Source organism: Muntiacus reevesi, chromosome X (assembly GCF_963930625.1).
Source record: "Muntiacus reevesi chromosome X, mMunRee1.1, whole genome shotgun sequence".
In the NCBI taxonomy this organism is placed as follows: domain Eukaryota; kingdom Metazoa; phylum Chordata; class Mammalia; order Artiodactyla; family Cervidae; genus Muntiacus; species Muntiacus reevesi.
This window is the reverse complement of record NC_089271.1, coordinates 14,415,355-14,431,707: the sequence shown is the minus strand read 5'-3', so window position 1 is coordinate 14,431,707 and position 16,353 is coordinate 14,415,355. Positions and strand designations below refer to the sequence as shown.

General features: G+C 40.5%; 1 protein-coding gene across 5 annotated transcripts in view; it reads left to right on the top strand.

The window, feature by feature from the left end:
- CTPS2 (CTP synthase 2) overlaps positions 1-11,087 on the top strand; it is a 116,805-nt gene extending 105,718 nt beyond the window's left edge. For 3 of the 5 annotated variants that reach the window (XM_065915924.1, XM_065915923.1, XM_065915925.1), the window contains exons 18-20: positions 9,481-9,525; positions 9,629-9,747; positions 10,918-11,087. In XM_065915924.1, coding sequence (XP_065771996.1) covers positions 9,481-9,525; positions 9,629-9,747; positions 10,918-11,030 — 277 coding nt within the window. In that variant the 3' untranslated portion in view covers positions 11,031-11,087. Of the gene's footprint in view, positions 1-9,480; positions 9,592-9,628; positions 9,748-10,741; positions 10,849-10,917 lie in introns of those variants that run through there. The other 2 variants (XM_065915926.1, XM_065915927.1) reach the window with 2 other exon arrangements.
- Positions 11,088-16,353: the final 5,266 nt, after the last annotated feature.

Here is a 16,353-nt window from a genome sequence, read left to right as displayed (position 1 = left end):
TTCCTGTGCTGTGACTCTGCACAGCTTACACAGCAGGTTGGATATTCCAGTGTGGTCCCTGTTGCATGTATGCTGTGACCTTTCCCTGCCACTCTGTTTCCTCCATTGTTTCAGGTGCTCATACGTGAAAGGAGGATGACAGTGGAACAAGTTAGATGACTGGGAGAAATAACCTGTGCATAATTGTTCTCATATAACTATATGGTTATTTGCAAGTATCAACTAATATATAAATTACATCTGGTTTGTGTGGCTTGCCCACCTGTGTACTGGCTGGCCCGTCAATTCCCACCTGGGGACTGGTAGTCTCTGAGTAAAGTTCACTGGTAATTTCTAAGAAAAGTGACTGCTTGCTAGCAACTCCTGAGCAAGACACAGTGTGTCTCTTAACAAGACTCTGATGCTGAGATTGGAATCACAGCTGACTAGCAGGCTTCCACAGTGATCAGAGAATTCCTGTATATCAGCCACCAATTGGTGCATTCCTTAAGAGAAGCCAGCATCTTATTTATCTTCATCTCCCTGGCTCCCCAGTATGCAGTGGTTGTTTACTACCCATTACAGTACTAAATGTAGGGGTGGATATATCCCCTACTATACTAAATATATGCCAGGAGGATATAGTCTCGTCTAATCATGACACCTTGCAGGGGGCCTTCTGACTAAGAATGGTACCCATGATTTAATCCAGTGGCAGATACTAGAATTCCAGAGGAACTTGCACTTCAGCTTCTCCCTGCCCAGATCCATGGTGTTAGTGAGCATTGAAAAACAAGTAACTGCTTTGGTAGCCAGGCTCTAATGTGAACTGAGTTAGGACTGTATTTCTGTCAAACAAGATTACTGTCTGTAATCAATCCTAAACAAATGTGACAAAAAATTTGAACACTAGAATAATGGCTTCCTTTCCCAGAAATTGGCTGATATTATTTAAATGTATGGCATATGTGCCATCGATGTCTTGAAAAACCCACAATGTAAAAATCCTTGGCTTTGAGCAAATACACCTGGGCTCTAACTTTTGCTTTCTGCCTTGTGGAGAGCCTTTATGTTTTACTGTGTTTATATTTTACTGCAGTAAGAATATTACTTTGGGATCTCGAGCTGGTGAGCTGAACTCTTAGCTACTCTGGTATCTTCTAGAATGGTAGCAGTTATGAAGACCAGGCCCACCTGGTTTTAGACTTGTGGGGGTCTGTTCAAGAGGCATAATGGTTTTAGGATATTATTTTTTTTAGGTTTTTATAAGCTACTCAAAAGAACTTGCAAAATCAAACTAAATCTTGTTTGGAGGATTCTCTAAGACCACCCACACATTTAGCGATTGATTAGGAGGAATCCGAATATAGTTGTACTCATAGCTAAAATTAATTTCAGTGACAGAATAAGCATACAGCTCAGGCAGAGAAAGAGGTGTAAGTAGGGCTTGGAGAAATCTATCTGCAGCTTTCCTATGCTTTCTCCCTCCCGTGAGAGGTCACACAGAGCTCACCCTCCCTCCAGCAGTACAAATGCAGTGTGTGATGTTTACGCCCAGAGAAGCCCATTTGACACTCAGGCTTTAGAGTTTCTATAGAAGGCTGGTCACATGGGCATTCTCTGCCTAGCAACCACCCAAATTCCAGGCTCCCAGGAGGAAAGCAAGCGTTCACCACAATCACATTGCCTGTACAAACAGCCTAGGCCCCCCAAAATGACTTTATCAGTAATGGAGAAAACATTCTGAAAGCCAAGTTCCCCAGCAACAGGCCCTTCCTTCTAAAAGAAGTCAGCCTCAGGCCTCTTGTGTTAACTCTTTTGCACAAGTCCAGGAAACCATTTTTAGAATAAAAAAAATCCAATGGGAAATTATGGCCCATTAAATAAATCATTGTAATTATTTGCTGATATCTCTCTCCTGGTGTCTAAGTATAATTTGTCCCATGTTTAAACAGTAACCACAAATTTGCATGATTTTGCTGGTGTATGATGTAATGGAATGAGACTGCTTCATGTAATTGTAATAAAAAATTGTAGATTTATATGAAATAGAAGATCCAAAGATTCTTATAATTGTGAGTTCTTCAATATGTAGAAACAAAGCACATGATTTATGTCCAGAATTCCATTTTTTTAAAAAATTGAAGTATAGTTGATTTACAGTGTTGTGTTAGTTTCTGGTGTATAGCAAAATGGTTCAGTTTTATATATATCTTCTTTTCTATTATGGTTTATTAAAGGATATTGAATATAGTTCCTTGTGCTATACAGTGGGTCCTTACAGTTTCAGAATTCCATTTTTAAGCAACTGGAAAGAGAAGAGGGATAAGAGTCTAAAGTCATAGGTTGTTTCTCAGCCTGTGTGTCTCGGGCTGCCCTACAAGGCCCTGAGGTGCAGTCACTCCACACTGAGGTCAGGAATGACTTCCAGTTTTTGTAATGCTGGCATTTATCATGCTTCTCTGTCAGGTCAGACTAAAACTCTCTTGCTTAGATAGTGCTTGTTCTATGTCGGAAAGCAAGAACCGAGATAGAGTTCAGTTCACAGAAATGCAGCTCTTTGGGAAAACATGTTTTTAAAATATAAAAGCAGAATCTTAAGACATGTGAGTAGCATTTTAGTCTAGGTTTTAGGATCTTAGATTCCATGTCTCCACCCAACACAATCTATCTCTTGTGCAGAGAAATCGTCTATTTGAGTCGAAACGGAAGGCAGACCAGTATAGAAATGGGAGGAAAGTTAACTCCGTGGCACACTGTATTTGCCTGATTGTTTCAGACCAAACTCAAGAGTTGAAACTACTTTATAATCAGAGGGTCTTACAGGAAGTACAGAGTTGCAGTCAGTGCTTTCTATTTCCTGATTCTTTGTGTGCTCCTAGGATTGAGTCCCTTCTCTCCTGCAAGCTCAAGCTTCCCTCTTCACTTTTCTCTTTGAACCTCTGCAGTCAGGGAGCGAAGGCGCTCATTTCCTTCACCATTGTCTCTGGTCTGTGTCCTGTGACTACTGGGCTTTTCTGTTGAGGTGACATGCTGTCTTCAAGCCTGGGAAAACTTTGTTTTCTGTTGACTTCTAGCTGAGGCATTTGAGAAGATTTGGAAAATAGGAAAAAGGATCCATAAACCTGTAAACCTAACTAGGTCACTGTCCTTGCTTTTGAGTCTTTCCTTCCAGTCTTTAGTTTATACTCATATATGACTCCTTTCATGGTTGTAATCAGAATAGAGAGTGTGTGTGTGTATTTTTCCCAATTCTTTTTTTTTCTCTTATTCTTTCAAGCCTATAGAAAAGATGAAGGAATAGTACAGTAAATACTTATATACCTTTCACCTAGATTCATCAATTGTTGCCTTTTTACCACGTTTGCTTCTCTCTCTTTCTCACTGTATTAAACTTATTTCAGAAGCACTTATAAGTTGCAAACATCATAGCACTTCACTCCTAAATACTTTATCATTCATTTCCTAAAATTGAAGACATTGTCTCACATAACTGCAGTATCATGATCACACCTAAGAAAATTAACATTAATTCCATGCATCATTTAATATCTAGTTCATATTAAAATTTCTCCATTTGTCTCATTCCCAAATGTCTCTTTAGCTTTTTTTGAAATTAAAAAATTTAATCAGTGATGAATTTGAGGTTCATTTGGTTATGTTTCCTAGTTTCTTTTAATCTGGGTAATCACCCTCTCTTTTTCAGTTCTTCATAACAATGACTTTTTTTAAAAAAATTAGTTTATTTTAATTAGAGGATAATTACTTTACAATATTGTGACTTTTAAAATAAAGAGGCCAGGCCGGTTATAGCAATGCCCAGAATTTGATTCATATTTTGTCTTGATTCGATTCAGGCTAGGCATTTTTGGAAGAATAGTTCATTGGGGCTGTTGTGGACTTCATAAGGACACATCAGGAGGCACGTGAGGCACATAATATTCCCTCTTTAGTCACACAGTGAATGGTGCTGAGTTTTTAACACCTGGTTAAGATAGTGACTGTCTGGAGGTCTCTTTTGTAAAGAAACATTTTTCTCCATTTTAGTTTCTAAGATGCCATCCCCCACTGAAATGAACTAGGGCTCCTGGAAGAAATGGTTGGTTTCAAGTCTGGGACAAGAAAAGTACAGGATGAGGCCAGAAGGTGTTGCTGGACTTAAAGGAAAGAAGAGTTTAAAAACCAAGGGGAAGATTTTGTATAAGGTCAAAGAAGCTAGCTTGAAAGGATTCCTGCTGGCCTCATTTGGACAGTTTGAACATCAAAAACAGTAGTGACAAAATTGCATTATAACACATTATATGTTTTTAAAATTACATAATAATACTCAGGGGAAAAAAGGCCAATTTAAAAAATGTAGATGCCACCCCTGATGTAATAACTGAGTCAAATAAGGATCATAAGTGGATGCCAAAACCATTAGATGAAAGGTTTTGGAAAGTGGGATATTCATATGTTCTCAAAGTATCACCACAGTTTTTATTAATTACAGAAGCTTGTCTTTTGAACCGAACACCTCATACCCAGTTTTCCAAGTTGCATGATGCTCCTATTGTTGATAGCTGCACGCTTTAGCATCTACTCCATGTGCCACATGTGCTGGAGCTTACACCACCCCCAGCCATGGTGCTTGGCACAAGAGAATCAAGGACTAGTCCAATAAGAACACATGCCCTGTCCTGGGGGTCTTAATGGGTAGCTTAATGCTTCTCTACATTCTGGGGCTGACGGATCACCTTCCAAGAAAGTGATGAAAGCTGTGGACCCACTTCCTGTAAAAGTGCACACACATAGCAATTGGAACATCATTTCCCAGTATTCACATCCCAGAAACCTCCCATCCATCAATATTCTTCCAAGAGTCTTCTCAGATACAGATGCAATCTGGTGGAAGGCAATCTGTAGCCTGTTAGGATGCTGGTTCCCCAAATGGTTACTGATGATGACCATTAGAGGTAGGCGTGGCCTCTCCGCTGATTAGAGTGTACATTTATCCCTCTAAGGCATCCTTATCCCACTTGGGGTGATTCTTTCTCTTTGACTAGGAGAGTAAGATACTCCTTTTCTCCTGTGTGAATCTAATGTGCATTTTCCAGCACTGTTTTAAACTTGGAATCACCTTGCTTTTTATTTTAACTTTTGGTCTGCATGGTTGATGTTGCCAGGGACCATTCTTGCCGTATAAGGTGCAAATATTTTATTTTTGTGGGGATAGTGTGGACAAATAGAGCAGGTGCTATGGGGTTATTTTCTGGATATGCCACTTCCTGGGTAATTTTCTTCCAAGTCCCCACTCTTAAACCGCAGGATCCTCATTCTTTAGGGTTGCTGTGAAGAACAGTTGAGATGGTGCTTTGTAAACTTTCACCTGATATAAAAATACTATTTTTCCCCTTATGTTACATTTCAAGCAAAAGTGAACTGGAAAAGAAGATTCTTTTTTGCTTTCTTTTTCAACAGCTTTTTCAGACATCTTTAAAACAGCTCCCTTGCTTATTGTTGGATTCCAAAACCATACCTTGAGACTATTTCTTGTAAAGTACTGCTGATAAGCACCATTTGAGTATGCCTTCCCTAAGGGATTAAATGTTGCTGAAAAGGTGCTCTTTATTGATCGTGATTCACTGTCCGCTGATGATGTGGTGTCAGCCCGGGATGGAGTTAATACTGATTTAGACAACTGTGCTTTTAATGTCCTGCCAGGGTTGTGTTCTACCATTTACTATTCAATGCAAGACTCATTCAAAACATACTAAGTTATTCATTCCCTTGCTCTTATATTTTATGGCTTCCAGGGGCTCTTTGAGAAGGAAGTAAGTATAGTGATAACAACGCTTTGGGGAAAACTGTGTGCATGGCAACCTGTTTTAAAACATGCTTTCTCCACATGAAATGGGTTTTGATATAAAGTATTATAGGAATTTATGCATGCTGGGGATCTTAAGTATGCTATTAGAATTTTTTAATTCCAACTACCTCTTTCTGTTAATGGAAAAGAAATGGTTTAACAGCTGCCTCAGGGTAAAAAGAAGGTGGATCATGTGAGGCAGTACTTTACCGTTGCCCTGGTGCCCTGGAATATGTTTTCTTGTATTAGGAATTTATTAGGAACCAGGAGTCTTTGACAAACAAACTTGACTATGACAAGCCTTTCGTTTGTCAAAGAACCACATGTAGACCATGGTGGTCAAGTCTTGTTGAGTTGAGCCAGTGTTGAAGGATGGCAAGTCCTGTGTGTTGCCGCTGGTGATTTTGATTTTGTCTTGGAAATAGTACAGTAAACAGCTTTTTAGAAAAGAGTACTTCCATTATTTGGAGGGTGCATGCATGAGGGAGATTTGCTGTGATTTTGACTGTACATAGCCAGACCTTACAAAAACCTTTCTTAGAGAGTGACAAGGAGAACCATTGCATGGTGATTATAGTTTGTTTTTGTTAAAATCATTGTTCATTTGTTTTAAATCAGTGCTATCCAATAGAACTTTTTTGCAGTGGTGAAAATGTTCTATAATATGCACTGTCCTTATGATTATGTCAATTTTAATCTTAGCTCTATTTTAATTCTAGCATTGGCAAAGTTTTTATGTATTTGTGTGCTAAGTTGCTTCAGTCATGTCCAACTCTTTGTGACCCTATGGACTGTAGCCTGCCAGGCTCCTCTGTTCATGGGATTCTCCAGGCAAGAATACTGGAGTGGGTTGCCATGCCCTCCTCCAGGGGATCTTCCTGACTCAGGGATCGAACCCATGTCTCTTATGTCTCCTGCATTGCAAGCAGATTCTTTACCACTGAGGCACTGAGGAAGCCCTATATATATAGATATATGTATTGGTTTCTTATATTATACATAGAAGTGTAATATTTGAAACTAGGAATAAAGAATGCTCTTACCTTAAAAAGAAAATCTGCACTGTCCAGTATCATAGTCACCAACCACACATGCCTGTTGAGCACTTGAAGTATGGCTCAGTGTATACACATGAGGAATGGAATTTTAAATTTTATTTGGTTTTAGTTGATTTAAATTCAGATAGCTACTGTGGCTTGTGGCTACCATATTGGACAGTGCAGGTTTAAAACTGTCTGCTCCTCAAATGTAAGAAGACTCACATGAATAGTTCCATATTCTGTGGCCTTTCAAAAAATTTAACATGTAAGACCCTAATACCTAATAACTCTCCCCACTGAGAAGTGTGTGTGTGTGTGTGTGTGTGTGTGTGTGTGTGTGTGTGTGTGTGTGTACAGAGATTATTTAAAGAGATAGGTTAGTCTTAAGATAGAGCTGAGATGTCTCGAACTAAGTGAAAATATCCCCAGAGAAGTATATCTTATGACTTAAGTCTACTCTATGTGAAACAAAAAATGAACCCCTAAGTCTTACGTGGCACAGATTTTATTGCACTTGCAGGAGCTGTTGCTGTTCTGCATGCAGAATTGTGTTTCAAGCACTTGTGTTTTGCTGGCACATGAATGCCATAAAATCAGCATGCTTAGCAGCATTGCCTATTTTGAGAATTCTGTTCTTGAGTGTTGTGGTTTATTTGGTTGTTCTATCTCTGTCTCTGAACACATGAAAAAATGAGTGAACCCAGTCATTTGCCTTGGAGCTTCCCTTTGTTAGGCTTACCCTGTGCCATTTTGATGCATTGGCAGAGTTTAGGGCTGATAGCCAGCAGACAGGAAACTAGAGCCATTAGGTTAGACCCACCCAAGTCCACTTGCTGAAGTGGGGAGGGAATTATTATTGGTACAGGAAAATCATGCACTTGGCAGTTTTCACTGCTTCTTTCTATTTCCATGACTTTTTGAGAGATATCATGTTATAAAACATATAACCCTCATAACCAGCAATGGCTTATATTTTTATGTAGTTTCAGAGTACATTTGTGCAGTCTCTTTTGGCCCTCATAACATTTTGGTGAGGTGTTGTAGGTATCCTTAGTAATTTTTTCTGGACTCTCAAGGGGTCAAGTGACCAGTCTGAAGGTACGTAGCTAATATTAACTACTACAACCAAGAGAGCGAGGGGTAAGATGTGGGCCCACCCCTCTCTTTCCTGAGTTCAGCAGCAGGGAAGGAAGCTTGAACTACTAGAGAAAATGGAGTTCCTTTGGCTCTTTGGACCTTCTCAGTTGTGGTGTCAGGGTACACACCTTGTGGGCCCACTGTAGCACACAGCTGAGACTTGAACTTGTGGCCTGGATTAGCATGATATGGAGATTCTGGCCCCACCTCAAACAAGCTGTGTGCCTGGTGAATCACTTGAACATCCTTGACCTTCATTTCTTCTCACATAGGAAGTTGAGTGCATCTTCCAGATCCCCTTTTGTTGCAGAGAACCAGAAGGGACTCTATGTTTGTATAGTGAAAGTGCATGGATAAGGATATATTAACTTTTCTGGGTTCTTGTTTTGAAAAAATATTCTTTGGTTATTATGTGTTTTCTTTATTGAAAACCCTTTGATAATAGTAAAAGTGGTTTTCCTGAATTAAAATCTGACTAGGAGATATTTTCTACTTGATTGTTTATCTAACAAATCTTGTCTTTTCTGCCATTCTTGAGCTTTTTTTTTTGTCTTCGCCATACTGTAGCCCCACCCTCCCCCATTCCAGTATTTTGTCCAGAAGTCAGGGAGGAGAGTAAGGTTTTGTTGATTTTGTTTATGTATTTATTGATATTTACTCAATATGTTTAGTGTAAATCTTTGTTTTCTAGCCTGTTAGCATAGGGTTTCTCCAATTGCTTCCTCTTCTCTCTTTTAAAAAAACTGAATTTTGAACTCTTATGGAATTCAGACTTCTGTTGCTATAAGTCAGTAAAAAGTTGGCCAAGGCTAGGAGTAGCTCAGGCATAAAACACTTATGTCCTGGCAAAGCCATCTTCATAGATCAGTAGAGCTCTTGAGGGGTTGATCAGCCGGCTTGTTTACTTGGAACCAAGCAAGAGGAACCCCAAACTGAACCTGTGACTCCAAGTCAAAGTACAATTGTAGGCCTATCTCGTGGAGAAGCTTTATTTCTACAGAAACCCAAGATGGCAGCATCTATGTCAATAATCAGTCCTACTTTGAATGCTACATGTAACTCGACGTAGTTGGAGCAACACATAAAGTTTCTAATTTGAAAATAGCAAAATTGTACAAATTATTTCTCAAACCCTTGGACCTATGAGAATGCTTATTGAAATGGAAAACTTTCATGTTGTTGGCCTATATTAGTGGTCTTCAGTACATTTCAGTCTAAATTGAAATGCTTTTATAAATTTTCTAAATAAAGTACTTCCAATTTAAAATAAAAGCAAGTGATCAGTTCTTCTGACAAAAGAAGGAGACCATTGGTTATGGTTGGATTAATATCTTCCTGGAGTGACTAAGTAGTATTAGAATATTCCTTAGTAATTTCTCTGAGTGGGAGTAATTGTGGAAAGTGTTTGGGATCATAAATAGAATAATTGTGCAAAATTTTTTACATTTTGCTGAATCAGTTCATCTTTTGCTCTAGTGACAGATACAGTGATGCCAGTGATGACAGCTTTTCAGAGCCAAGGTTAGCTGAGTTGGAAATCAGCTGAAACTGACCCATGACTTGGAATCACCAGGACAACCTGAGAGGGTGAGATGGAGCCTTGAAGTTCTTGTTTGTTTTGTAGACAAGCTGTCGTCTTGGTGCAGAAGGGAGCATCACAGGACTCATCTCACAGGATCCCGGGATGCTCCTGTTTGACTGGCATAGTGAGCAGAACAAACTTGACAGCTGATTGTGCTTCTGGTAATCTGGAACACCCCTGAGAAAGCTAGCAGTTAGGAATGTGCATGAGGCCAGGAGTAAACATATCTGAGTACCTATAAATGGGTACATGGAGGTTGTGGTGGTTAGAGTTGTAAGAGTATAGCTGAGGGGTCAGCGGACTTGTACTGGAAAGAGCCAGACAGGAGCTGTTTTCAGCTTTTCAGGCCCTGCAGTGCATTGGAGATGGAGAACAGGCTTGGATGTCCACACATAAATAGGCAGGGCTATGTCCCTATAAAACTTTATTTCCAAACACAGTGTGTTGACCCGTGATCTAGGTTGCTCATGAAAAAGCAGACTTCCTTGAATTTGTAGAAAATAAAATAGTGTCTTCTTTCTTTGTAGGGAGATGTCAGAGACTGGCTTGGCTTCCGAGGGCAGCTTATGTCCCTCACAGCTCCTGGAGGTTTTATTAGAGAAGGTAGCAACCTGGATGGCTTTATTCCATTCACACTCACAGGCCGCTGCTGCTTGGACATCCCTAGGAGTAGGACAGGTCTGAAATTGTTCAGACCTACCTGTTTAGTAGTTCAGTTCAGTTCAGTCACTCAGTTGTGCCCGACTCTTAATGACCCCATGGACTGCAGCACCCCAGGCCTCCCTGTCCATCACCAACTCCCAGCACTTGCTCAAACTCATGTCCATCGAGTCGGTAATGCCATCCAACCATCTCATCCTCTGTCGTTCCTTTCTCCTCCCGCCTTCAATCTTTCCCGGCATCAAGGTCTTTTCCAACCAGTCAGTTCTTCGCATCAGGTGGCCAAAGTATTGGAGTTTCAGCTTCAGCATCAGTCCTTTTAATGAATATTTAGGACTGATTTCCTTTAGGATGGACTGGTTGGATCTCCTTGCAGTCCAAGGGACTCTCAAGAGTCTTCTCCAACACCACAGCTCTTTAGTAGGGACAGCAGTTTTTGGAAAATTTGTACAGAGTCAGTCGCTCCAGTATGATTTCTCTTCTTATTTCACTTAGGGGCAGAACATTGCTGTTCACCAGGGAAGGCACATCCAGGTTTGTTTAGGTTTGCCTCAAACATGGAGCCTTTCAGAAGCAAACCAAAGTGATGCAAAGATTAGTTGGAGATACTTTAAAGACTTACAGTATTCAACTTCTGATGTGGCTAATATGTATATTCTTTTTTTTTTAAGGCTCTGAAGTAACTGAAGCCAAGATGAAGGAACTATCTGATGAAATCACCACACTCGTAGAATCACTCTGTTCTCCACCAAACATGGGATGTCCAGCCTCAAGGGGAATTTAATAATACGTACTTCAATAAACCAGAATCAAAGGGGTGGTTTTCTTTTTCCTCTAGAGGCGACCTTTGGTTCTTGCAAATTTCTTCAGCCGATTAAACATTTCCCAACCATCTCAGTGGACAGAAAGTGTTTTGGTGTTTTGTCTGGCATATGGTGATGTCCAGGTGGTAAGCGAGGATCCAGGTAACTGAGGCTTCTCCAGGCTATATGGGAAGGCTGGCAGGGCACAGACAATGACTAGTTTTGAGTCAAAAATGAGTCTTTCTGTTACCTGGAATTCAGCCACGGATTTACATGTGGCCCAAGCTTATTTCAATTTCTCACTGTTTATTTCTACTAAACAGTGAAATGAAACAGATCCAAAACTAGGGTTGGTAAGTAAGACCCTTGCCTCAGGCACTGAATTTAAGGGAACATAAAAAAATTCAGGAGTCAAGATCAATAAAACATACACACACATATTTAATTGAGGTGAAATTCATATAACATAGAATTAACCATTTCAAAGTGAACAATGCAATAGCATTAGGTACATTCACAGTGTTGTGCAACCACCACCTTTATCTGGTTCCAAAACATTTCCATTCCTCCAAAATAAATCCCCACATCCATTAGCAGTCACTGTCCATTCCTCCCTCCCAGCCCTCTGCAACTCCTTTCTATTTCTGTGGATTTGCCTATTCTGGATATTTCATATTAGTGGAATCATACAATATGTGGCCTTTTGTGTCTGGCCTCTCTCACTGAGCTTGATGTTTTTTAAGTTCATCCACAGTGTAGCCTATGTCAGTTCTTCCTTCCTTTTTATGGCTGAATAGAATTTCCTGGTATGGATTAGACTACAATTTGTTTATCCATTCATCCATTGATGGGCACTTGGGTTGTTTCTACCTTTTGTCTTTTGTGGCTAATGCTTCTGTGAACAGTCATGTGTAAATAATTGTATTTGTTTTTGTTTTTGCCACACCATGAGGTTTGTGGAATCTTAGTTCCCTGACTGGGGATCCAACCCAGGTCCTCAACAGTGAGACCACAGAGTCCTAACCACTGGACCACCACGGAAGTTCTGTAAATAACTGAATATCTGTTTGTTTGTTTTTTTTTAAAGCTCTTTTGGTAAACAGTTATACCTAGGAGTGGAATTACTTATGGTAATTATGTTTGACTTTTGGAGGAAGCATCAGTAATATTTTAATGTAAGAATTTTTAAAACCAAACCTCACTTTAAAAAATTCACAAAGAGCAAAATGCCAGATTTTAAAATAAAGATAGAATCTAGCCCTGCATCTCCCTCACCTGCCCCAGTCCCCGGCTGACTGTACAACATTCTTATCCAGTATGCTTCCTGACCTCCCTGTTGAATGTGCTTGCGATGACTTAGTTGTTGCTTACATTTGAGCCTTCTGAAACTAATATAAATATTTTAACTGCTCACTTGATTTTTTTGTGGTTGTCTTTGGCCTTTAACTTTTTTCTATTAATGCTGTAAAACATTATTTTTGAACTGCTACAGAAAATTCATCTACCAAACATGCAGAAATGAAATGAATACTTCTGGTAAACAAAAATATTAAAGAGCTTTAGGGCCCCACTTGTGAAAATTACAGCTTGAAGATCACAAGAGGCTCCAAATGAAAAGCTCACACGGAAGGTTAAAAGCTGGAATAGGCCTCCTAGAGAGAGATACGTAAGCACCGAGGGGATTCTTGAACAGCACAAGGGGTAGTCTGGTTTCAGTGGGAGTTTGCAATTGTAATGATTATGACTTCTAAAATAACTTATAATAGAGTGCTTACGCTTTAGGCTAATGATGCATGTAAATAGGACCGGAAGGAAGGGCGCTTAAGAAACAACAAACCAGCCTCTTTGTTGTCGCTACAGGAGATTTTCTCTTTTGGAGACAGCCGTTGAACTTGGAATCCAGCGAAGCGCAGAAAGGTGGTAGCATACCTGCTTAGGATAGTGGAGCAGCCGTGGCCGTGAACACATAGGAAGGTATTATAAATCATTCATTTGACAAATAGATCTTGAGCCCCCAGGATGAGTAACACCTGGTGTAGGTGCTAGGGGAAGTGAGGGGAAGCAGAATCTGCCCCCCAAGTATGTCTCTTTGGCAAAAGGATTATTTTAGCCTGGTTTTAAAGAAACAGCAGACAAGGAAAAGCTTTGAAAACTGAATAGAAGTTGCCCTTTTAAAGAGACATTTACATTTATAAGGGAAACCTCCATGACTGTAAATCTCCGGAACCGCTTCTCAGTGGAGAAGGCAGTGACTTCAATCTGCATAACAACCTCACCCTGGATTCCTGAGCTGTGCCTGATCACCTCCCCTAACTGGCCTCCCCCACAACATCTTTTCTGTCTAGCTGGAGATGGTAGCAAAGATGATGGTTTGGGCTGTATAGAAGTTACTCAGTTTTCCTTGGTCTCTTCCAGCAGGTATACATGCTATTAAACTGAAACCAAGCAGGACCGTCTTGGTTACCAAAGACTTTCCATGTCCTGTTTCTTGTAGAAAAAGGCTTCAGTGTCCTATACTTTCCCCGAGTTCCAAAGAGCAGACTTAGTCATTAGTAATTAGGAAAGTGAGAGGATGCAGAAACAAAGGACAGGCAGTTGGGCAACAGTTCAGTTCAGTCACTCAGTCGTGTCCGACTCTTTGCGACCCCATGGACTGCAGTACACCAGGCTTCCCTGTCCATCACCAATTCCCGGAGCTTACGCAAACTCAGGCACATCGAGTTGGTGATGCCATCCAACCATCTCATCCTCTGTCGTCCCCTTCTCCTCCTGCCCCCAATCTTTCCCAGCATCAGGGTCTTTTCCAATGAGTCAGTTCTTCACATCAGGTGGCCAAAGTATTGGAATTTCAGCTTCAGCATCAGTCCTTCCAATGAACATTCAGGACTGATTTCCTTCAGGATGGACTGGTTGGATCTCCTTGCAGTCCAAGGGACTCTCAATAGTCCTCTCTAACACCACAGTTCAAAAGCATCAATTCTTTGGCACTCAGCGTTCTTTATAGTCCAACTCTCACCTCCATACATGACTACTGGAAAAATGATAGCTTTGACTAGACGGACCTTTGTTGGCAAAGTAATGTCACTGCTTTTTAATATTCTGTCTAGGTTGGTCATAGCTTTTTGTCCAAGGAGCAAGTGTCTTTTAATTTCATGGCTGCAGTCACCATCTGCAGTGATTTTGGAGCCCCACAAAACAAATATTGGGCAGCAATAGTTCAGTGATAATACAGAGCCCGAGTTCCTCTTCCAGGGATACATGACAATCTGATGCTTATCTTTGAGTTGTTCTGCAGAAACTGAGGGCTTCCCTTGTGGCTCAGATGGTAAAGAATCTGCCTGCAATGCAGGAGACCTGGATTTGATCCCTGTGTCAGGAAAAACTAAGACCCTCACCCTAGTGATGGATGGTGACTAATTGTTGAGCACAAGCAGTAGACCTCAGATTGATTGAAACCAGGTTGTGATGTTGACTCCCAAAACATTACCCTGTCACTGCCTCACACACCAGTCAGAGAACTGTGCATGAGCTGACACGCATGCTTTTACCCCCTTTTGCCTTTGAAGATCTTACACCCTGGCCCGCCAGTAAGATGGATCTGAGATTAGCCTACATCTCCCATCTTCTCTGCTGGTGGCTTCTCAATCAATAAACCTTTCTCTGCTCCAAACTCCAACGTTTCAGTTTGTTTGGCCTCAGGAGACACATGCACACAGTCTTTGGTTCAACAACAGAATTTGTTTGTTTTTCTCCTGTTAATCTGTTATTACAGAAAGTTCTCAGCCAAGAACCTAGAAGGGTAGAGGCAAAATGATTTTTTTTCCCCTGCAGAAGCAACCTACGCTCTTGCCCCTGACCTTTTCTTCAGGGAGGACAGGCTTTACACAAATCTATAGGAAAATAACCATTTAATTATAATTGTGATATGTTCAGGGAGCTATGAATGTCAAAGAATTAGGACAAAGACCCTTATGGGAGAGTGTAAAATGGGATCCTCTGACAAACTAGTGAGCCAAGAAAGGCCTTTTGAGCAAAGCAGATAAATGTTTTACACAAATTTGTGCTCATGGTCTCACAGTGCAAAAATAGTGGGCAGAGAGCTCCAAGATCCAGTGGGGGTGTGGTTTCCCAGACTGGCAGGCAGTTAGTTGGGTGAGTGGTAATAGTGTTTCACTGGTGTCATCACCTGCTTATTATCAGCCCACACTTCTCCTTTATTGAAATTTGGATTGAACTGAAGCTGAAGGGACTCAGTTTCTTTGTTTTCTCCATAAGTTCTCCAGCTCCATTCCTGATTGTCACTTTTGTTGCTGTATTTCTTACTTGGACTTTCTATTTTGTTGTAGTAAAAAGCACCAGTTACATGCACACCTGTGCCCTGTTAAGGTCAGTGCCAGATATCGACACTCCACCGTTTCCCCATAGAGTTGAAGTTCTGCACCCTGAAGATGCCATACAAGATGAGGGGAGATACACAGAGACAGTCCCAGAAATCCAGAGGTAGTGAAACATTGCCTGTGGGTTCTGAGTTAGTGTTTTTGGGGTTTAGTTGAATTTCTTGAATGGAGCAAGAAAGAGCTCAAGATCATATAGCAGTGTTGTGTCTGGATTGCTTTCTCCCTAGGCTGCCAAGCCCTTCTGAGAGTCTCCCTTCTAACTCTTTCACTTGTGGATGGGAAGATGTAGGATTCTTTGAATCTGCAAAATAGAATCAAACTTGTACTCTTAGGGTCAGTGGTAAGGAAGTAGGCTCTATACTCATCATTAATCTGAGTGGCATAGTCAGTACTAGCCAGAAAGTTAACTCTAGGCAAGTAACCAGCCTCTCAGTTTTGAGGTAGGCTTTTCTTGAGTGATACCATTATATCATTTGTGTTTACATTTGAGTATGGGTTTATTAATAAGCCAAATGTAATGATGAGCTGCTATTTTGCATGTATCACTGCTTCTTCTATTATCAGTAATAATAGGTGAGCCATTTTTAAAAACAACTCATTTGATTGTGACTCATACTGCTCTTGAACAAAGCAACTGAATTTCCATCTTAATTTGAATTTTGCTAAACACCAAGGTTTTTCACTGGTCTAGTAGACATCCTACCCTATTTCTACATAGGCTTTCCATGTGTGACGTATGGACACTGATGGAAATACAAATTGAACTTTTTGAGCTGCTTTTTGCTATGTAACTTTTGGTCTTTTAGGTTTATACCCATGAATATCTCTAAAAGATAGTGGCAAATTCTATGGGGCCCACTTTCTATCCCTAAAACTTCTTTGGTATTACCCGCTTCCTCTGAGAAGA